The following is a 23,000-nucleotide window of genomic DNA, read 5'->3' on the forward strand; positions in this document are numbered from 1 at the left end:
TTAGATTTTAACCAAGCATAAAACTATCTGCAGGGCTTAAAGACCTGCTGACGTTTGCTTTACACAACATCAGCTTCCATCATGTTCATTTTTAACATAATGGGCAGTTTAATGTCTGAACATTTTTCTCAAGAATTATCAGGATATGAAATGTAAGGGTCACTCCAACCACCATGACTACTTCAGTGATTTGATGTGGTCATGATGGTACTAGTTTGGATGTGCAGTTTTTCTGCTTCGAAGGCTGCACATCCACAGATATATTACCTTTTGTTCTGGGAGCTAGTTACACCCCCGGTACATGTAACTTTGGCCTGGGCTGCCTAATGTAAATTCTGTGCATATTTCACATCCGTCGTCAGTGCGCACTGCACATTGGCAACAGGCGTAACAACTTTCTCCACTGCAGGCATCATGCCTGTAAGGGAAAGCTTACTTTCCCATCCCTCCCACGGCCTCCCTCCATTAATTTAATTGCAGTTTGGGGGTGTGGATTGGCGAGCAATGATACAGGCATGTCTGTGTGGTGCTCAGCTGAAGCTTTCTCGAGGGCCTTACAAGGACCTTACGAGACCACTCCATCAAATTCAGGTGGAACACCGACGGATCTCTGGCAATCTCACACAAACAGGAGTCACTCACATTCTCCTCAGCTGACAACCCTAAGACTCTGGCCCAGACGTTGGGCATACCAGTTAACCCGACAGGGGAAAATGCAACCCAAGGGAGCTCCATACTAGAGGTCGACGTAGCTGTTGGAATGAGCGAGAGAGGCACAAGAAAGCAAACGTAACATTCGACCCATTCGAAAAAATCCAGGCCATGAGCACACTGAACATTCACTATGATCATACACATGTGCAAGTTCAGAACTTTGGGTCAACCCACTGGGAGACACTCTATGCACAGAAGCTGAACAGCGGCCTATCACGCGATGACACAGACAAAAAGATTATTGCCATGTGTTGCTTTACACCTTATGTTTTTTATGTGTTTCTTTCCTTTGTTTCCTTTCTTTTTGTTGCCTACCTCTATACTTTGAATGGGTTCTATGCTTGTAACTCGGGCCCGAGAAGGCCTGCTACATACTGGTCTCAAACGTTAACTATATTAACGTACAGTTGTATACTACTGAAAATTATCATTAAAATAAAAATTGAAAAAAAAAATTAATAACAGTTTTCTCTTTGAGACGGTGAAACAGTCCAATCACAGGCTTCTCATGAGGGCTGCTGTGAAGTTGGATGGAGGAGAGAGATGTGTGCCTGGTGCTGGATTTTAATAAGTTTTAAATCCTATTTTCACTGTTAAGGGGGTTGGGGGAGACTAGCTAGAAATGGCATTATGAGGTGAAAAAAACTCTTAAAAAATTACTTAAAAGGGTTGGAGTAACCCTTTAATAGTGTGATAATAAATATGAGTTATTCAAACAGAGAACATCGGTGCAAAAACAAAGCTGCGACAAGGTCAGTCGGTGTGAAAAGGTTGATGAGTATCGATACCAAATATCTATAAATATTGGCAGAAGAAAATATCTACATATAACCAGTAATTAGCAACACTGTTGGAAACGTAACCAAATGTGCTGTAATTGGCCAGTGGCCAGAACCCCATTCTTACATGTCTTAATATTCTGTCTTTGTGTGTTCTAAAAGAAATGTGTCTTGCTGTGTGTTTTTCAGGATCTCAAATGTCAGTCACGAGAATATTCTTTTATTGTGCAGAAGATATCATTACTATCACTTTGTCAGAAGCCTATTCAGGACACTAATTGCCTCTGGCACTCGAATCTGACTATCATTTTGTGGCACCAATATTATTTTTGATTAATTTTAGAACTCCACATGTTCGTGAAGTGTAATGACTCTTAACTGCAAATTAAGTCCAATAGCAATTTGAGTCTTACCCTTACAGCCCCCAGCTTCCTTTGTGCTTCTGCTTCAGATGACCTTATTGGAATAAATGAAAAGGATGAGACTGTAAAAATAATAAAGAACTGCATACTTCCTTACATCAAAATGTGGCATATACTATATTTTAATTTTCTTGCAAAAGACCGTTACCCTAGGGACTCTGAAAATCCCTGTCACAAACATCAGGATACAAATTCAGCTACAACTTCTATAATGATTGTTTAATAGACTATACTACTCAGCTAACGTTTATGTGAATCATAGGTCGTTATGTTCTTGTCAATTATGTCTTTCCTTATTCTACCATGTTTTCACTTAAAATGCAAATTGTAGCATTCAGTCATCAAACACATAAATGTTCAATATAAGCTAACACAGCCAAGGAACTAGAGCTACACTTGCCATACTAATTTGAGATATATAGCGTGGGGTAATGTCCCCTGTTACTCTTTTTGAATAAGTAGTTTGAGAGCCATGTGGATATAATCTCATGGTTTGGGACTCAACTTTTCAAAGTTTTTGGGGAGTCATCCGTTAGTGACTTGTTGTTACATGCAGCTTAGATTGCAACCTCTGTGTAACAAAGAAAAATCTTAGAATGGTAGAAAAGTAGGTTGCTAGGATAATATTTATTGAGGGCTTAGTGTTTTGTTTTGATAAGAGTTGCAGGAGAGGAATCGGGGTATGGGGAGTGAAAACTGTTCACAGTTTAATTGATATGCTTTTCTAAAGAAGCACGTTTTCAAAGATTTTTTTAAGGAGTGGAGATTGGGTGAGAGTCTAACAGAGAGAAGAAGTGCGTTGCATATGAATGGTGCAGCCCTAGAGAAGTCTTTAAGGTGAGCATCAGAGGTAGGAGTACGAACAGCGATTAGACATAGGTCTCCGGCAGAGCGTAGGGGCCTAGACAGGACATATTTGTGTATTAGTGAGGATAAGTAGGTGGGAGAAGCATTGTGTAGAGATTTGTAAACAAGTTTTAGGATTTTAAATTGAGCCCTATATCTTACGGGAAGCCAATGGAGGGACTGACAAAGGGGGAAGGTGCAGGAGGTGCAGCAGGTGCAGGCAGACAGGAAGATGAGCCTCCCCGCCGCATTCATTATAGACTGTAACAGGGCAAGTTAGGAACATGTAAGACCACTGAGAAGCGGATTACAGTACTCAAGGCGACAGAGGACAGCAGCATGGACAAGCACCTTTGCCATATCAGGCATTAAATAGGGTCAGATGTGCGCAATGTTTTTGAGATGGAAGCGGCAGGATTTGGCGATTCATTGGACAGGAGGGGTGAAGGAGAGGTCGGAGCCCTAGAGGTAGAGCAGATGGTAGCGCCATTGACTTGGAGGGACATAGACAAGGGAGTAGCAACACTTTATGAGACATATATGAGGATACTCATAGAAATTAAATCAGCAGCTAGAGTGAATGACAATGTGGCTCAAAGGAAACCCCAAATTCACCAATTGCCAATTATTTAAAATCTGGCTCCTCTAAAATTGTATTATCCTGGCACATATACCTGTCCAGAGTATCAAAACCCAACTAGAGGGTACATCTGGTGGTCCTGCCTTAAACGTAAGCCACTGTGGGATTCATTACTTGCAAGGGTGTGTTGGGGTCGCTGTTCTTCCGGATATTTGGAAAGCACTCTTAAATAAGGACTACATGGCCTGTAGTCTCCCCCATGTAGTTCACAAGCTTATACATAGGGTATATACAGCCCTTAGACTTTACCTGGTCAAGACCTGGTACCAAGATTTGGTATTTGATCAGAATGTAAAAATTGACAGTGATCACTTTCTATATATATGGAATCTCTGGATGGAGCTATTTGCCCCGCAAGCACTTAATGTGAACATTCTAACCTAGGGCTTAGACACACCACCCACTCACTTGGCCAGGACTTCTCTCTATCTCTAATGTTCTTTCTCTTTTTCTCTTCTTTCTCGCTTGTCTATTCTGCTGCATGACCATAACTTTGTTGGCTTTTTCCTGTGTAGGTACTCTTGTTTATTGTTTTATGACCTCTTGCTCTATTGACTAACATTCTGATCACATACTTTATTTGTTTTTCTATTAAATTGTGGTGAACAAAGCCATAATAAATTGTTAATTATTAAAAATCTGACATCTCTGCAAAATAAACTCATGTTTGCACTAGTATTGTAGCAACAATAATAATAAAAACACACTATGCTTCATTTTTCCAAATACAGAAAAACTAAAAAAAATGATAAATAAAAAATGAACTACCGTATTTTTCGCTCCATAAGACGCACCTCACCATAAGACGCACCTAGTTTTTAGAGGAAGAAACCCAGAAAAAAAATATTCTGAACAAACTGTCCCATAGTGTTTCTTACTATGGGACAGTTTGTACAGAATATTTTTTTTCTCCCCTGTCCCATAGTGTCCCCCCCTCCCATAGTCTTCTCCTCTCTCCCATAGTCTTCACTCACCCCCTCCCCATAGTCTTCACCCACCCCCTCCCCATAGACTTCATCCACCCCCTCCCCATAGTCTTCATCCACCCCCTCCCCATAGACTTCATCTCCCCCCCCCCCCATAGACTTCATCTCCCCCCCTCCCCATAGACTTCATCTCCCCCCCTCCCCATACTCTTCATCTCCCCCCCTCCCCATAGACTTCATCTCCCCCCCCTCCCCATAGACTTCATCTCCCCCCCTCCCCATAGACTTCATCTCCCCCCCTCTCCATAGACTTCATCTCCCCCCCTCCCCATAGACTTCATCCCCCCCCATAGACTTCATCCCCCCCATAGACTTCATCCCCCCCCATAGACTTCATCCCCCCCCATAGACTTCATCCCCCCCATAGACTTCATCCCCCCCCATAGACTTCATCCCCCCCATAGACTTCATCCCCCCCCATAGACTTCATCCCCCCCCAGACTTCATCCCCCCCATAGACTTCCTCCCCCCCCATAGACTTCCTCCCCCCCATAGACTTCCTCCCCCCCATAGACTTCCTCCCCCCCATAGACTTCCTCCCCCCCCTCCCCATAGACTTCCACCCCCCTCCCCATAGACTTCATCCCCCCCTCCCCATAGACTTCATCCCCCTCCCCATATTCTTCTCTCCCATACTGTCCCCCTCCCCTTGTCCCATAATTATTTACCTGTCTTGCAGCGTTGGCCGGCAGCACAGGGCGCACCGCGGTAGTGGAACTTGAATTTCATGTTCCGGTTTCCGGCGGGACTGAAAGGAAGTGCGCACTTGTGCACACTTCCTTTCAGTCCCGCCGGAAACCGGAACATGAAATTCAAGTTCCACTACCGCGGTGCGCCCTGTGCTGCCGGCCAACGCTGCAAGACAGGTAAGTAAAGCTTCATATTCGCTCCATAAGACGCACAGACATTTCCCCTCACTTTTGAGGGGAAAAAAGTGCGTCTTATGGAGCGAAAAATACGGTAATTTATAAATACACTGAATAAAATTATAAACGCAACACTTTTGTTTTTGCCCCCATTTTTCATGAGCTGAACTCAAAGATCTAAGACTCTTTCTATGTACACAAAAGGCCTATTTCCTTTAAATATTGTTCACAAATCTGTCTAAATCTGTGTTAGTGAGCACTTCTCCTTTGCCGAGATAATCCATCCACCTCACAGATGTGACATTTGAAGATGCTGATTAGACAGCATGATTATTGCACAGGTGTGCCTTAGGCTGGCCATAATAAAAGGCCACTCTCAAAATGTGTTTTATCACACAGCACAATGCCACAAATGTCACAAGTTTTGATGAAGCGTGCAGTTGGCATGCTGACTGCAGGAATGTCCACCAGAACTGTTGCCCATTAATTAAATGTTCATTTCTACCAAAAGCTGTCTCCAAAGGTGTTTCAGAGAATTTGGCAGTACATCCAACAGGCCTCACAACCGCAGACCATGTGTGACCACACCAGCCTAGGACCTCCACATCCAGCATCTTCACCTCCAAGATCGTCTGAGACCAGCCACCGGACAGCTGCTGCAACAATCAGTTTGCATAACCAAAGAATTTCTGCACAAACTGTCAAACCGTCTCAGGGAAGCTCATCTGCATGCTTGTCATCCTCATTGGGGTCTCGACCTGACTGCAGTTCGTCGTCATAACCGACTTGAGTGGGCAAATGCTCACACTCAATAGCGTCTGGCACTTTGTAGAGATGTTCTCTTCACGGATGAATCCCGGTTTTCACTATACAGGGCAGATGGCAGACAGCGTGTATGGCATAGTGTGGGTGAGCGGTTTGCTCATGTCAATGTTGTGGATCATGGTGGCAGTGGGCTTATGGTATGGGCAGGCATATGTTATGGACAACGAACACAGGTACATTTTATTGATGGCATTTGGAATGCACAGAGATACCGTGACGAGATCCTAAGGCCCATTGCTGTGCCATTCATCCACGACCATCACCTCATGGTGCAGCATGATAATGCATGGCACCATGTTGCAAGGATCTGTACACCATTCCTGGAAGCTGAAAACATACCAGTTCTTGCATGGCCAGCATACTCACCGGACATGTCACTTATTGAGCATGTTTGGGATGCTCTGGATCGGCATATACAACAGCGTGTTCCAGGTCCTGCTAATATAAGAGCAGTGGACCAACATTCCACAGGCCACAATCAACAACCTGATCAACTCTATGCGAAGGAGATGTGTTGCACTGCGTGAGGTAAATGGTGGTAACAACAAATACTGATTAGTTTTCTGACCGCCCCCGGATGCCCCCAATACAGTAAAACTGCACATTTTAGAGTGGCCTTTTATTGTGGCCAGCCTAAGGCACAACTGTGCAATAATCATGCTGTCTAATCAGCATGTGATTTGCCACACCTGTGAGGTAGATGGATTATCTCGGCAAAGTGCTCAGTAACACAAATTTAGACAGATTTGTGAACAATATATGAGAGAAATAGGCCTTTTGTGTACATAGAAAAAGGCTTAGAGCTTTGAGTTCAGCTCATGAAAAATGGGGGCAAAAAACAAAAGTGTTGCGTTTATAATTTTGTTCAGTGTAAATAAATAAAATAAGGAAAAAAATAAAAGTAAAAACAGGTGTTTGAAGTATAAGCCTAACCAACGTGCCATTAGTTTTAGAAGAATCCCCATCCGCTCCAGATACAAATAAGGCACCTTTTATGATTTATTTGATATAGGGAATCATCTGGAATTCAATGTGAATTTCAGATTTGAGTTCTTGGAAAAAGTCCTCTATTTTATATTTTGTCCTACAATGTTATTATATTTAATTAGAATTCCAGATGATTCACAGTTTCATGAAAATCCCTGTGTGTCCTTCTGCATTTATGACAGCATCAAAATTATGAACAAAATTGTGAAAAGATGTATATAAGAACTAGATTAGATAATGGATTTAAATCAACATGCATAACTTTGAGACAAAAGTCTCATGAAAAAGCTTTAGCTTTGAATAATACAATTGCAGGCTGATAAAATGTGGTAAATACCGTGTGATCTTTTTTTCCTGTTTACATGCTTTTTCTTTCTTATGCTTTCCACTCCCACTCTGGAAGGAGTGGGCACTAATTTAACCAATCGGTGTCTTATCCCTAAGAATGCTGGAAAAGTGCATTTGAAGAACCAGATACTGAATACGGAAGAAGATAGAGGGTGTAATGGCTTGTGACCTATCTAGAAACTAATGGATTATTGCTAAATAGTTTTCTTATAAATTATGCTTGTTACACATTTGTTTCATCTAATTAGGGCCCAGTTCATTATTATATGTTCTGTCTTTACAATCAGTGTTTATATTTGTGTAGAAAGGAGTCTTAGTGTCGATTATCACACAGTGTTCAGTTAGTTGCGCGCATGATGCCGTAACAGTTCCGATATTTATGACTCGTCTGTTTGATACTACCAGCTCTTTTGATCTTTATCAGATAGCTGTGAATACAATGTGTCATTCTCTCCGTTCTAATTGTTTGTCATTGCCAGGATGAATGTGAAGGAGACCTAGCAGAGGCCATGCCAGCGTTAGAAGCTGCCATATCAGCTCTTGACACACTCAGCGCTGCAGATATAACTCTTGTGAAATCTATGCAGAATCCTCCAGCTCCCGTTAAGCTTGTCATGGAAAGCATCTGTGTGATGAAAGGCATAAAGCCAGAGAGGAAGCCTGACCCCAGCGGATCTGGTAAGCCATGCCATTCATCGTCTGTAGATGAAAAAGTAAAGACTCTTCAAGCTTTCCTTTGTGAATTCTCTTTACCCATTACCGTACCTATTTTTATAGCACTTTCTAAATACTGCGGGCTACACTGACACATTCAGCTAAGCACTTGCTTATCTGCCTCTGTTTCATTTACATTTATCTTTTATCTGTGTATCTTTGTTTTGCTATTTTTTGTCTTGATTTTTCATGTGCTTTCCTTGTCCCCTCTCATTGCACATGTAGCTTCTTGTGCCCGCAATCTCTTTAAAAAAAAAAAAAAAGTGCAGAGTAACCATGGGTGGAACTAATATAGAGAGTTCAATAATTTTTTTGGCACCCCCTCTTGTGTGAGGGTGGCCAAAAAAAAGATCTTAACTGTCGTAGAACCCCCGCAATGCATTGACAACTGGGGATCTACGATTTGCCCATATTTGCAGGATTGTATATGTGAGCAGTGTTTGAATGTAAACATATTTTTATATGGAGTATGTGTGTGTAAATACAGTGGTGTAATTGTGTGCAATGTTGTTGTTTGAATGCAGGTTTGGGTTTGTGTATAGTATTCACATTCCAATGCAGTTGCCATATTTATATTATTGATATATTTTCTTCCTTTAGCCAGATACCAATACTTAGGCCCCAACATTTTGTTTTGTTTTCTATCCATGATTGCCTTCTGTGGGATTATTTTGACTGATTGGTAAATTCGTTTAGTAACATAAATGGAACTTTGCATAAGATCCTACCATTTCCAAGGATAACACACCTCGTAAGAAGAAAAAGTCCCAATTTTTTCTCATTTTTAAGCCAAAAACTAAGGAGAAATAGAGGGACACAAAAGGAATTAACTATAAAGCAAAAACTGCAAAGTGACAGTGCAGCTTTAAAGTAGTCTCTGTTACCTGTTACCTGTTGTCTGTTACCTGTCTCTGTTACCTGTTTGTCTCGCTCCATATTTTCACTTTGAATTCCAAGTTTACAGGCCGGCTCACTTTACCCAGAGCAATTTAGCTCAGGAAAGGTAACGGAAGCTCTTAGAAGGAGCTTACAATTATCATTGAAGAAAGTAACCTGCAATAACAAAGTAAAAGCAATAACAATAAATGTTCTTTATTTTTACATTATATTGATGTTTGTGCATAATCACTGCACAGAAATAGTAACATATATATTTCTAGGTTTACTTAAAAAGATGGCGTATTAAAATGAATATTCAAGTACCAGTTTCATTTATCCCATGTGTCCCTCTTCAAATCCCATATCCCCACTGTCTCTCTCATTATTTATTTATTTATTAGGTGTTCCATGTTTCTGGTGTGTCTGACTAACTATCCTCATTGATTGCCTACACGATAAGTTGGGGTCTGGTGGGCTGTTGACATTGCATACTGTCTAGTTATCCTAAATGCGTTATCCTGGTATGGTAATTGTCACCATTATGTGTGGTCCCAACCATGTCTGTTGTAGTTTAAAATCTGTCTTTTGTCCTTAAGTGTCTATACTCCAGTCGTTATCACAGCATCTTCCTCTCACCTGTAATCACAATCCCCCTATCAGTATTCATGGGATATTGGCTGGCACTACGTGAGGCGTGCCCCAAATATATATTGTACTGTGTCGCCTGGCTTTCATGTGTGCACAGACAGCCATCATTGATGGTACGGAGTGCTCCAAATATAGGCAATAGGCCCTGGGACCTGACCCTGTATTTAGACAGTAACTGGTAGTCACGAGGCACATAGCCACCACTGAACATGTTAACAACAGATTAAAAAAACAAAGTAAAACAGAACAATGCATAACTTGACCTACGTAGTATACATTTGGTGTGTGCTTATGGGATGATGTGTCTGTGGTGTGGTATGAGTGGGCCCTTTCAGGGTAATGTTCAAGGAATGGAGGAGGGTAAAAGCGGGTGCTAGGAGAGGGTGGAGGCTAATTTAGCCATAGTTGTGTACGTGTTAGCTACAATTTGGGCTTTATTTTGGCTTTGTTGGTGCTAGCCCGCTTTTAGTCTCTCCGCCTCAGTGCCGAATCATGTCCCCAGTGGACAGGTTCAGCTTCTGGAAGAACGCCGCTCTGTTGTCCGCAGAGGTCAGGGCATGTATCTGGTCCCCTCTTTGGACCTGCAGTGAGGCGTCTGCCCCCCAGCAGTAACCGATTGTTGCCTATCGGAGCTGTTTAGCAATTGGTGCAAGCTGCCTCCGCACTACCAGCGCTGCAAAAGGGATGTCTCCATAGATAGCCACTGTATGACCCTCAAATTGGATATTGGTTAAGTCTCTGGAGCGTGCTAAAATGGTGGTACGGACTGCCACATCCCTAGTCACGACTATAATGTCCCTAGGAGTGTCGTATGGGGCAGCTGCAGCCTTCCGGATCTGGAATGCAGAGAGTACTGACCCTGGCCCTGTGCTGCCTTTGATGCCCATTGTGGTAAGTAGCCTCTGTATATGGGGCAGCAGGTTATCCCTGCCGATGCATTCCGGGATGCCTCGGAGGTGGACATTCCTCTTCCTATGCCTTGCTTCCAGAGTTGTAACGGTCCAGTTCAACCGTTGGACCTGCTGGAAGATTTCCATCATTTGGGCTTGAGTGGGCTGCTGGGTATGTTCCCTGTCGCCTTCTTTAGCTTCCAGTGTGGTGACTCTTTGCTGGAGGGCTCCCATCTCCTCCCTCATTTCAGTCAGGAGGTCTCTGATGTCCCTCTTTCTCACTGGGGACGAGTCCTCCTATGACTCCTAGTCTTGATAGTGCGCCTCCGCCGGTGAGGTAAGGATCTCCCTGTCTTAGTGGGAGCTCACTGAGGCCTCCTCCTTGCTGTGTGCCTCTGGCGCCATTTTGGTCTGAGTCAGCGGTGCAGGCCTTTAAAACGAGAGCCGAATGTCGGCTAATTTAGACGTCTCTGGCAGGAGGACATTTTTATTCTTTCGCCCCGTTTGGTCTCTGGGGGGGATAGTGTGGTTTTGGTCTCTGATAGGAAGCAGAATCGCTCTTTTAGGCTGTGTTTGTCCCTGGTTGCAACAGAGCTCCACATGCATACATCTGGTGGCCAAATAATGTACTTTGTTATAAGAAATCCATATTGTTTTATTAAAATAGCAAGTCTGGTAATAAAATACATTGCATTTGTAATTCAATTTTAGATGTTTAATAATGTTTATGCTGCCAGGCGGCCAAACAAGAGTTGTCCCAAGTGCGTCTAAAGTAGACGTGACTCTATTAAGAGCAACTTTTCACTTTTTTTGTCCTCCATTTGAGTCATTTTGGTAGGTTACCAACTATTAACTTACAGTTTATTCGCAGCTCTTGTCTTCCTTCCAATATTCTCAGGGTCCTAGGCTTTGATTTATTTCCTTCCACAATTTATCTGAATTTGGATCCACCGTGATTCACAGGTGTAAGTGGGCCTGTTTGCTGCCCATTTGGTATAGCAATACTGCAGTTCTTTTGTTTGACAGGGCCTATCACATTGCCACCAGTGTTTTTTATACTCTTCTTCTTGTTCATGAAAGGTGGAAATATTGGCACTGGCAATATTAATATTCTTTCCGTATGCTCATAAAATTTTGGCCCATGAGACTAATTCCCTTGTTGGTGTGTGAGATATAAAAGTACATGGATCATTTTGTGACGGAGTGTTTCTACAATTTCTTCTTAATATTCGGTAGAGGCTCACTCAGATGAATAGAGCAAGAGTTATCGGTTTTTCGATATCAGCAAAGGCCAACACTCAAGGTCATCTTCTTGCTCCACTTTACTCTCCAGAAGAGCATAATATTAAACTGAGAGAATACAGCTCAAATAATTAGGGCCCAGTTCATTATTATATGTTATGTCTTTACAAGCAGTGTTTATATTTGTGTAGAAAGGAGTGTTAGTGTTGGTGATCACACAGTGTTCAGTTAGTTGCGCGTAAGATTGTGTAACAGTTACAATATTTATGACTATTCTGTTTGATATTATCAGCTCTTTTGATCGTTATCAAATATCTGTGAGTATAATGTGTATTCTCTCAGTGTGAGATGGAGACCTCATGTCTCAGTGTTTGTCATTGCCAGGATGAATGTGAAGGAGATTTAGCAGAGGCCATACCAACATTTTTAACGAGGGATGAAAACCATTATAAATAATAACTATAGAATTTTAAAATAGGAAGAAAAACATTAAAGAAAGGGAGGGGGAATTTGCAAGAAGACATTCGGTTTATGTAATGCAGTGCACTCAATAGGCTTTTGTATATTGTAAGCACAAATCCGATGATTTATGAATGGAAGCAGACGTAGAATGCACTCGGGCTGTTAATTTGTCCATCATTCGTAACAGTAAGCTCCTTAATGGTGTTCTTAGGGCAGAAGTCTCACCACTGGTCCATATTACAATGGTCTATATTTTCTAGAAGCTTCATGTTTTTGGTGTTTCCATGGTTGGAACAGAACTTCATGGTAATGAAATTCACATTAAAGTTTCTTTAAATAATGGATCCTATATTGAGCCCAAGATTACTATAAGTCTCATGGCTCATTCCTCCTGAATGTAAACTGAAATGAATTTCAATGCTGAACATTCAAGATTGAGGGATTAAAGAAACACTGACACACTGCACTATCATTGTCCTTAAAGCAACTGCTCCATCTCAGATGAAGTCATCAGTTCCGATGACTTCTTTCCAGGCCATCTGGAGAGGTGACATCGAACTCGTGTGGCAATGGCAGCAATCCTCTAATCAATCGCTTCTTAAAAAAAAGCAATGGATTTACAGTGTTTTTATGAGATGCACTAGATTAATTTGGTGATGTCATGCTGTGATGAACATGAAGACCCTCAATTTTTGATGGTTGAGGTGCTTCTAGTTGCTGCCAGTTTGGACAAATGTAAGCACTGTCCTTACTCAGGGTCACAGTACACCACTGAGACATGAGGTCTCCATCTCACACTGTTGACTCTGGTCATGTTGAATGCGAGCTGCAACTTAACTGGCTAAGAAAGTCTGTATCTACCTGTTCTGTGAGTTCTCTTTTGAATGATCAGAACAACGTATTTAAATATTGGATGGTAGGTCAAAAGTGCAATGAGTAGGGTTACTTAAGGGGGTGAATATCAAGGAGTTCAACTACTTTTTAACTACTTGACACATGGGTTTGTTACTTTCTTACTGTAAAGAACCATTGAAGCTGCTTTGATTGCTTACAGTTCAGTGACTTTTCTACTATACAGCAGGGCCAAACTTAGATTAAAAAAAAGGTTGCCCGGGTATTTTTTAATCACAGCGGCCCACTATGAAGGATCAGAGAGAGTGTGTTTTGTCATCAACAATGACAAGCATGCTCCCTCTTAAAGTGAGCATGTTGGTTTAATGCACATCCAGGGCAGACCATGCACTGAGCTCTGCTGAAGAGCGCTAGCATGAGAAAAAGGCCCTGTATTTGTACTGCACAGTGCAAGCAAATTTAATAACATGCTTGCGCTGTGTTTGCTTGCAACTTGTCTCTGGTGTCTCTATAAATGGGATAGCAGGAGACAAAAGGGTCAGGAAAGAGTATTGTGCATGTGTTTGGACCCTGCTGTGGTGTGGTATTGTGTGATGAGGTCGGTTTTAGTCTTGTTGTGTTTGTGGTGTAATGTAATGCATGTGTGGCTAGGTGCTGTTGACAGTGTGTGTATAGGGGATGTAGAAATTGTTTGCATACGGGCTATAGTGTGTGTGTGTGTATAGGTGATGTAGTGTTTGTAGGGGCTGTAGAGAGTGTGTGTTTAAGGAATGTAGTATGTGTTTGCATACAAGGAATCTAGTGTGTGTAGGGGATCCAGAGTGTGGAAAAAATGTGTATCCTCAATTGTTGTGCAACTCCCACAATGCTTTGTCTGATGGGGATTTACCATTTTCCCATCTGTGCATGGTTGTATTTGTAAGCAGTGTTTGTGCATTTTAATGTCTTTTAGGATGGAGCATGTGTGTGTGAATATAGAAGTGTATTTGTATGTACTGTTACCATTTGAATACAGTGGTGTATTTGTAATTAATGTTGGTGATTGAATATAGATGTACATTTGTGTGTAGTGTTGTTTGAAAGCAGGGGTACGTTTGTGTGTACTGTTGGTGTTTGAATGCGCATTTGCGTTTCTATGTAGCATTTGAATGGAGAAGTGTATTTGAGTATAGAGTTGGTATTTGAATACTGGGATATATGGACATACACCCTTTAGGTGTTCATGTTCCTAAGTGTGAGGGACACCCAAAGGGGCCCCAAACTTGTGGGCCCCGTTGCAGCTTCACCAACAGTAGTTCCACCAGTGCAAGTAACAATGTTACTCTAACAAAAAATATGTAAATAAAAATTAAGTTTCTCCCTCTCGTTCTCACATTCTTTCATCTACCCTTTTCACATTTTGATTTTTCTAATTCACTCTCTTTGAATTATCTTAATGTCGCTCTCTTTCAATTATCCTAGCCTGCTGACCAATTTGTGAACCTGTGGCCTTTGTTTCTAAAGTGAAGTTATTTATTATCCAGATTTATGTCTCAGATGGGATAAAATGTATTATACAATAAGGAGAGATGCCATCATTGTTTATTAATTGGAGGTCATTTCAGTAAGACATGTTTTATAAAACCTCTGCACTAACATAAGATGATCTTTTTGCACATTTGTACATAAATTCCAAAGGCTATAATAGAACAGCAGTGGGTGATTTTGCTTGAAGGAAAAATTAACAATGTATTTCATCTCAGTGCTAAAAGAATCTAGGACATGCTGAGACTGGTATAAAAATGCTTAAACAAATGTTGAGTTGAATATTCTTTTTGATTGAAAGTTAGTATTCAGTTTGCTTAGTGTTCATAGTTTGAAATCAAGTATCTAAAGGGGCACTGTAGTCACCAGAACCACTACATATTAATGTAGTGATTCTGGTTTCTGTAGCATGTCCCTGCACTCTTAGCACTGTAAACGCTGCCTATTCATAAAAAGGCAGTGTTTACATTGCTGCTTAGGAACACCTCTAGTGGCAATCACTCAGATTTGCTTCCTAGTACAGTGGTACACTGTATGCAGCATTTACGGTCAGCATCCCCACACTGCATGGAGATGGTGAACACTCCCCATAGAGATATATTGATTCAATACAGCTCTATAATAAGAAGATGATAGGCATTTTGCCGTGCATTCGCAATAGCCTCACAATGCTTTCCTATGGGAAAGCATTGGATTGGCTGAGAATATCAAGATTGATGATCTCAGGTATGGAGGCAGGGCCAGCTGCCGCAAGTCCCGTGCAACGATGGAGAAAAGGTAAGTAAAATACCTTTTATCTGCAATCTGGTGGGAGGGGGGGGGAGGGGGAGGAGAAGCTAAATATCTACTCAAGCAATATAGTGTTAGCAATACATGTTTATATTCCTAACACTATAGTGTTCCTTTAAGTATTAAAAATAATAAATACAGAGATTTTAATTTAGAGTCTGGCATTAGTAACAAACTGTAAAATGCTGATTTTAAATATTTTGCTTTCTCATTCATACCAGGCAAAATGATTGAAGACTACTGGGGGCCATCACGAAAAGTTTTGAGTGATCTTAAGTTCCTTGAAAGCTTAAAGGTGTTTGATAAGGATAATATTGCTCCTGCAATCATGAAAAGAATCAGGGAAAAATTCATAGGAAATCCTGATTTCCAGCTTTCAGTGATAAAGAATGTATCCTCAGCTTGTGAAGGACTCTGCAAGTGGGTCAGAGCCTTGGAGGTATATGACCGTGTGGCTAAAGAAGTAGCCCCCAAACGTGAACGACTTAAAGAAGCAGAAGGAAAGCTTGCTGTACAAATGAAACAGTTAAATATCAAGCGGGCAGAGCTAAAGGCAGTAGAGGACCGTCTGCAAGCTTTGAATGATGAATTTAATGACATGAACAATAGAAAGCAAGAACTGGAAACCAACATTGAAATATGCTCTCAAAAGTTAGTACGTGCAGAGAAATTGATCAGTGGTCTTGGAGGAGAAAAAGACAGATGGACTGAAGCTGCACGATTGTTAGGGATAAAATATACCAATCTTACAGGAGATGTCCTTCTCTCCTCAGGCACAGTAGCCTACTTGGGTGCATTCACCGTAGACTATCGTCAAGAATGTCAAAGCCAGTGGCATGTTTTGTGCAAAGAGAAGAGAGTACCCTGTTCAAATGACTTCAGCCTAAGTACTACTTTGGGTGATCCAGTAAAAATACGCGCTTGGCAGATAGCTGGATTGCCTGTTGATTCTTTCTCGATTGACAATGGAATAATTGTATCTAATTCTAGAAGGTGGCCTTTGATGATTGACCCCCAGGGACAAGCTAATAAATGGGTGAAGAGTATGGAAAAAGCAAACAAGCTTTCCATTATCAAGCTTTCTGACTCTACTTACACTAGGACCTTAGAAAATGCTATTCAGTTTGGAACCCCTGTTTTACTAGAAAACCTTGGTGAAGAAATTGATGCTGTTTTGGAGCCTCTATTACTAAAGCAAACATTTAAGCAGCAAGGTGTGGAATATATTAGACTTGGTGAAAACATTGTGGAGTACTCAAAAGATTTTAGACTTTATATGACCACTCGTTTAAGAAATCCACACTATCTACCCGAAGTGGCTGTGAAAGTGTGTCTGTTAAACTTCATGATTACACCTCTTGGTCTTCAAGACCAGTTGCTTGGTATTGTAGCTGCAAAAGAAAAACCAGAACTAGAGGAGAAGAAGAACCAGCTCATCGTAGAAAGTGCATCCAACAAAAAACAACTAAAAGAAATTGAAGACAAAATTCTTCAAGTCTTGTCCTCCTCGCAAGGAAACATCTTAGAAGATGAAACAGCCATTCAAGTTTTGTCTTCGTCAAAGCTACTCTCTGAAGAAATATCTGAAAAGCAACAAATCGCTTCAGCCACTGAAAAAGAGATTGATGAAACCAGAATGGGATACAAACCTGTTGCAGTCCATTCGTCTATTGTTTTCTTTTGTATTTCTGATTTGGCCAACATTGAACCAATGTATCAGTATTCACTAACATGGTTTATTAACCTTTATGTACACTCACTTGCCCACAGTAAAAAAAGTGAAGACCTCCCAGAAAGAATAGCAAATATAATTGACCATTTCACAATAAGCATTTACAACAATGTTTGTCGATCTTTATTTGAAAAAGACAAGCTCCTTTTTTCACTCCTTCTGACTATTGGCATCATGAAAGGACAAGACAAAATAAATGATGAGGTTTGGAGATTCCTCTTGACTGGTGGTATAGCACTTGACAACCCATATCCAAACCCAGCTTCTCTATGGTTGTCAGATAAATCTTGGGCTGAGATTGTACGTGCCTCTAACCTCCAACCACTTCAAGGCTTTATGGACCACTTTAAAAACAACGTTTCAAAATGGAAGAATATCTATGATTCCTTGAAACCACAAAATGAGCTATTTCCAGATGAATGGCAAGCATTAAGTGGATTAAGCCGCATGGTCATTCTCCGATGTCTTAGACCTGACAAAATGGTCCCAGCAGTTCAGGATTTCATTGCAGAAAATATGGGGAAAATGTTTATTGAGCCACCAACATTTGATCTTGCTGGAAGTTACAATGATTCAAACTGCTGTGCACCGCTGATTTTTGTGCTGTCCCCTGGTGCTGACCCTATGGCAGGTAATCAAATTTCTCAACCATATGAATTGATATTTGCTTTTAAAATCACTTTGCAAATAAAAACATCGCCTTTAGGTATACATTAGCATTCTAAAAGGCCGGTTTGGCACAGCTTGAGGAACACCCTCTCCCCCCTCAAGATTCCTTGCAATATTTGTGTCAAAACCTATAGTAAATTCACTAGTTATTTTGTTTGTGGAAACCCAACACCAACTTAGATCGCAAAGACTAAGGCTAAAACATTTTTAATACATCCTTCAAGCACCAATAGTTGCACACATGTGAGAGTAAGTCTCACTTACTCTTGGTAGTTTCCACATCTTCAATAACCAACCAGTCTCTAACAGTCAGAAAATATCAAATCTCACTATTGCATAAATTTAATATTGAAAAATGGAAAGCCCAATTTGTGTGAGGTTAAAGGAACACTATAGAGTCAGGAACACAAACATGTATTCATAACCCTATAGTGTTAACCCACCATTTAGGTGGCTTGCCCCCCCTTAGCCACCTTAAAAGGAATGAAAACTCACCTTAGTTTCAATGCCTCGCAGGTCTGCCAGTGCTAGCTCCGCCCCCTTGGTGACATCATCAGAATTGACGCTTTTTAGCCAATACAATGCCTTCCCTTGGGGAAAGCATTGGATTAGCTGAAATCGACAAGGGACGGGGCCAAACAGCGTTTTGGCCAATCAGCACCTCCACATAGAGATGCATTGAATCAATGCATCTCTATGAGGAAAATTCAGCGTCCCCATGCAGAGTGTGGAGACGCTGAATGGCACTGCTGCCTACTGTGCAGCACTGAGCCAGGAAGCACCTCCAGTGGCAATCTAAGGAGTGGAAACTTGGAGGTGTCCCTAGGGGCAATGTAAACACTGCCTTTTCATTAAGCTGTAGTTGTTATGGTGACTATAGTGTCCCTTTAAGCATATCCTTGATCAAGTTAACTGTGTTCATCTACAAAGGTCACTGGGAGGCTCAGGCACGGTCAGATTATGAGATTAATATATATAATAGTGTGTAACATAAAACAATAATTTCCAGATGGGTGGTGCTGAAATTCTGCCCATACATAAAGAGATCGGAATAAAAAAATAAAAAAAACTGAGACAAATAGGCAAAAAGAGTGCACCACTATGAAAATATTTCTGTGCTTTTATTATTTTGGCGAGATTTTCATAATTTTATGAAAGTTAAATACGATCTGATCAGTATTTCTATTGCAGACATGTTTTTTTGATAAGAGTCAGTTCTTAATCTATTGCAATTAATTTTGATCCTCAGTTACTTTATAGGGTGGTGTACTGCCTAGCCACTGTCCTTTGTCAACATTTGATGTTATTCTTCAAGTAAGCTTGTCATATGTGTGGTTTCCCCTGCAGGTTTGTTGAAATTTGCCGATGACCTGGGCATGGGAGGAGAAAATATACAGACCATTTCTCTTGGACAAGGCCAAGGACCAATAGCTGCAAAAATGATAAGTCACGCAATTAAAGAAGGAACTTGGGTTGTCTTGCAGAATTGTCACCTTGCCAGCAGTTGGATGTCTGCTCTAGAGAAAATATGTGAGGAGACCATAGTGCCTGAGAACACAAAGGAGAAGTTCAGGTATGTGACATTATTCACTATTATGCCTCATGGAATCATCATTTTGTGTATTAGAAACAGACTTCAGAAAATTACTCATCCATTAAGCCATGCGTAAGCCTTATAATCTCTCTCTCTCCTTTAAACGCAAGGAGAAATGCAAAGGATTGCTCGGTTGGGTATTTTAAAAATAAACTATACATATTCACTTAATAGCCTAGATAAAAGGCTCCATTTACTTCCTAGTGTAGGAAGCAGCACAACTGATGCTGGTGCTTAACACAATCCAGAGTTTATATTTTCCTTGCAGTCCTGGGTCAGCACAGTGTGATACTGGTGAGTTGCAGCACCACCAGCTAAAAATAATGAGCATTAACTTACAATATTATGAATATGAGGTGTTAGAATCATTTAATAAAACCTGAAACATTGTATTTGGTCCATTAGTCTACAAAGCCTTAGGTGCCAACATTCTATTATCTGATTGTGTAGAAGCATCTTACCTACAGAAAACGAGTCATCAAATGTATTCGTAGTCACTGAGCCTTTAGTGTGTTTATCCTGAGTTAGTTCCTGTTTTTGACCTGACTTATCCTTTTTACAATTCTTCCTCTCCTGCATTTGTGTATCAGACCTGGGTTGTATGATTACCCTGTTCGTGTTCCAGACCCGGCTTGTTCATCTACCTGTTCCAGTCCGTAATCCTGACTTTGGCCTGTTTTGACTATGTTTGTTCCTGTACCAGCCTGTATGTTTTTTCAGTACACAGTTTTGTTTGTTTTCTGTTTTGGGTTTTTGTTCCTCTCTGACCTGAACTATTGGTCTATTTAGTCCTATTACTTCCTGGTTCCTGCTTTAAGTTAAACCCGAGCACTCTAAGGTCCAGTTATACGCCTCTTTTATCCCTCTGTCTTTGCCTTTGTTAGGTCACTGCCTGTCACCTTTCTGAGTATCCTATGGCCAACCCTGACAAGTATTGACATAGCATTATTCAGTTTCGTCTCTCCAGGCTCTCCTCTCAAGACATGACAGCTAACCATCCTTATTTTAAAGGGAAACTCCAGTGCCAGGAAAACAATCCGTTTTCCTGGCACTGGAGGTACCCTCTCCCTCCCACCTCCCAATCCCCGGTTACTGAAGGGTGAAAACCCCTTCAGTCACTTACCTGAGGCAGCGACAATGTCCCTCGTCGCTGTCTCCTCCTCCGCTCCTCCTTCTGATTCCGTCCGCCGGTGGGCGAGACTGATCCCTGCTGCGCATGCGCATTAGGTCTCACCATAGGAAAGCATTGAAAACTAATTTAAATGCTTTCCTATGGGGAAATGAGCAACGCTGGAGGTCCTCACACAGCGTGAGGACGTCCAGCGACGCTCTAGCAAGGAAAATCCTTGCTAGAAATCAGGAAGTGACCTCTAGTGGCTGTCTAGTAGACAGCCACTAGAGGTGGAGTTAACCCTGCAATGTAATTATTGCAGTTTATAAAAAACTGCAATAATTACAGTTGCACGGTTAGGATTGCACCCAAACCCCTCCAATGGGTAGAAGTGGTCTGGGTGCCTGGAGTATTCCTTTAATTGCAGCTATGTCAATTGCAGCCTCATATCGCTTTGTTTTTCTTCTATACTACCCTAAACCACGGTTTGAAAATTAAAAGAACTGCACACATTATAACTGGTACTTTACACGCATTGTTTGACCTTGTTGGAGAGAAACCTGATAAAATAAATAAATAGCATCCGAAAGGTAGACACCCGGTTTTTGTAGAACTTAAGTTTCCATGATACATTGCAAGTCTTAAGACTTACAGCATTTGTGGACCAACCTTTAATTTAGCCCTTTCCTAGACCATCCAATTATCTAGGAAATCCATTTTATAAACAAATGTTATATAACATAGTATCTGGTTTTATTGCAGACTGTGGCTGACTAGCTATCCATCTGACCAGTTTCCTGTAAGCATTCTCCAAAATGGGGTAAAAATGACAAATGAGCCTCCGAAAGGCCTGAGAGCAAACCTGCTCCGATCCTACCTGAATGACCCAATATCAGATCCCACGTTCTTCAACAGCTGCCGAAAACCTGACATGTGGCAGAAGCTTTTATTCGGACTTTGTTTTTTCCATGCTCTCGTTCAAGAAAGAAGGAATTTTGGACCATTAGGTAAGATTTACCAGCTAAAAAAAAAAATACATGGCAGATGTTTTACTAAAAGGGAACATATGTATGCAGAGCCTATCAGGGGTATTCACAAAATGCCAAATTGTTGCCAATTAAATCCAAATGGAAAAAAAATTGAATATTGGCTGAGTTGGATACTTTTTTTTTTTAAATAGTGTATCACATTACAGCCCCTCCTCCATACAGTCTGCATTCCTCCTTCAATTTGACTTGATAGTGAGTATGCATTCTCGCTGGGGCCAAAATTCTGTTAATCTTCTCTTTTCAATGACACTTCTAGGAATTGATTTGTACACAGCAATTCAATGAATAAAATCCTAAATATAGCCACTTGTTACAAATCCCATTGGGAATTGTACAGCTCCGGCTGTGTCAGGGCCCTCTAACATGAAACATATTTAAGAGACTGAAATCAATTATGCATGTTGTCACCTTCGTTTTTTTCCATTCAGTGTAGGGTTGTGTTCACTTTTACTCATTGTGCATGGATTATTACAGGATGGAATATTCCTTACGAATTCAACGAGTCTGACTTAAGGATCAGTATGAGACAGATCCAAATGTTTTTGAATGAGTATGAAGCTGTACCGTTTGAAGCATTGACCTATTTAACAGGTAAATGAAATGTTCATTATTGACCAAGTTAAAATTGATCACGTAACACACATTTAAAAATGAATTCACAGGTAATACATGTGCCAATGTAACCTGTAAACTCTAGATCACATGAGAGATGGGTTAAGTAAGTTTACACTCATAGTATGTAACAGAGTTCATGAACGGACTTTATATTGGTATTCGTGTTGAGATATTTACTCCAAAGCTTGATAAAGTTCCTTTGTAACAAAACCCGAAGACGTTATTTGCTGTGTAAAATATTGCCTGACCTGTGGCGTCACGTTTCGTTTTTTGGTCTGGATCGGTTTTGGAATTATATATTAATTTTAAATAATCTACGGGGTGAATAAATGCTTTGGATTTTACACCGATTGTGAATTTGTATTCACATCTGTTATGTTTACCCCAAAGTCTCAGAAAAGGGGGAAAGAGAATGTTCTTCATTTGTTGAGGTTCCATGGATTTCTTCATTCTCAAAAAAAATAAAAACAATATTTTAATACTGAATGATAGGTTTCTGAGGGGGCAGCTTGGGACAATTTGCAGTATAGCATTATTTTGTTATCTTCCTCCAAAAATAAGTATTACAATTTTACGGATTACTAGTTAGTGAATAGAAAAATCTAATTTGATTCAAGATATTCCACTAGGTTTAGGTTTAGGTTTAGACTGTAGAAGTTTAAAGATGGCAGGAGCTAGATGCTATCCCTGGAATTTAACTTTGTTTGCCTGTTAGGCTCTGACTGTACTCAACCATTGACCAAACAAAATGTCATATCCTGTTCAGCATCATAAACCTATAGATACACTTATTGGGAAAAACATCCACTTTAAATAG

The 23,000-nt window shown here is 40.8% G+C and overlaps 1 protein-coding gene across 1 annotated transcript in view; it reads left to right on the forward strand.

Moving 5' to 3' along the window:
* DNAH3 (dynein axonemal heavy chain 3) overlaps positions 1 to 23,000 on the forward strand; it is a 355,798-nt gene that overhangs the window by 317,087 nt on the left and 15,711 nt on the right. The window contains exons 52-56 of the mRNA XM_063430376.1: positions 7,893 to 8,091; positions 15,635 to 17,776; positions 19,162 to 19,387; positions 21,282 to 21,526; positions 22,043 to 22,159. Of these exons, the coding sequence (XP_063286446.1) occupies positions 7,893 to 8,091; positions 15,635 to 17,776; positions 19,162 to 19,387; positions 21,282 to 21,526; positions 22,043 to 22,159 (2,929 nt within the window). The remainder of the gene's footprint in view (positions 1 to 7,892; positions 8,092 to 15,634; positions 17,777 to 19,161; positions 19,388 to 21,281; positions 21,527 to 22,042; positions 22,160 to 23,000) is intronic.

Source organism: Pelobates fuscus, chromosome 8, assembly GCF_036172605.1.
Source record: "Pelobates fuscus isolate aPelFus1 chromosome 8, aPelFus1.pri, whole genome shotgun sequence".
NCBI classification, from domain to species: domain Eukaryota; kingdom Metazoa; phylum Chordata; class Amphibia; order Anura; family Pelobatidae; genus Pelobates; species Pelobates fuscus.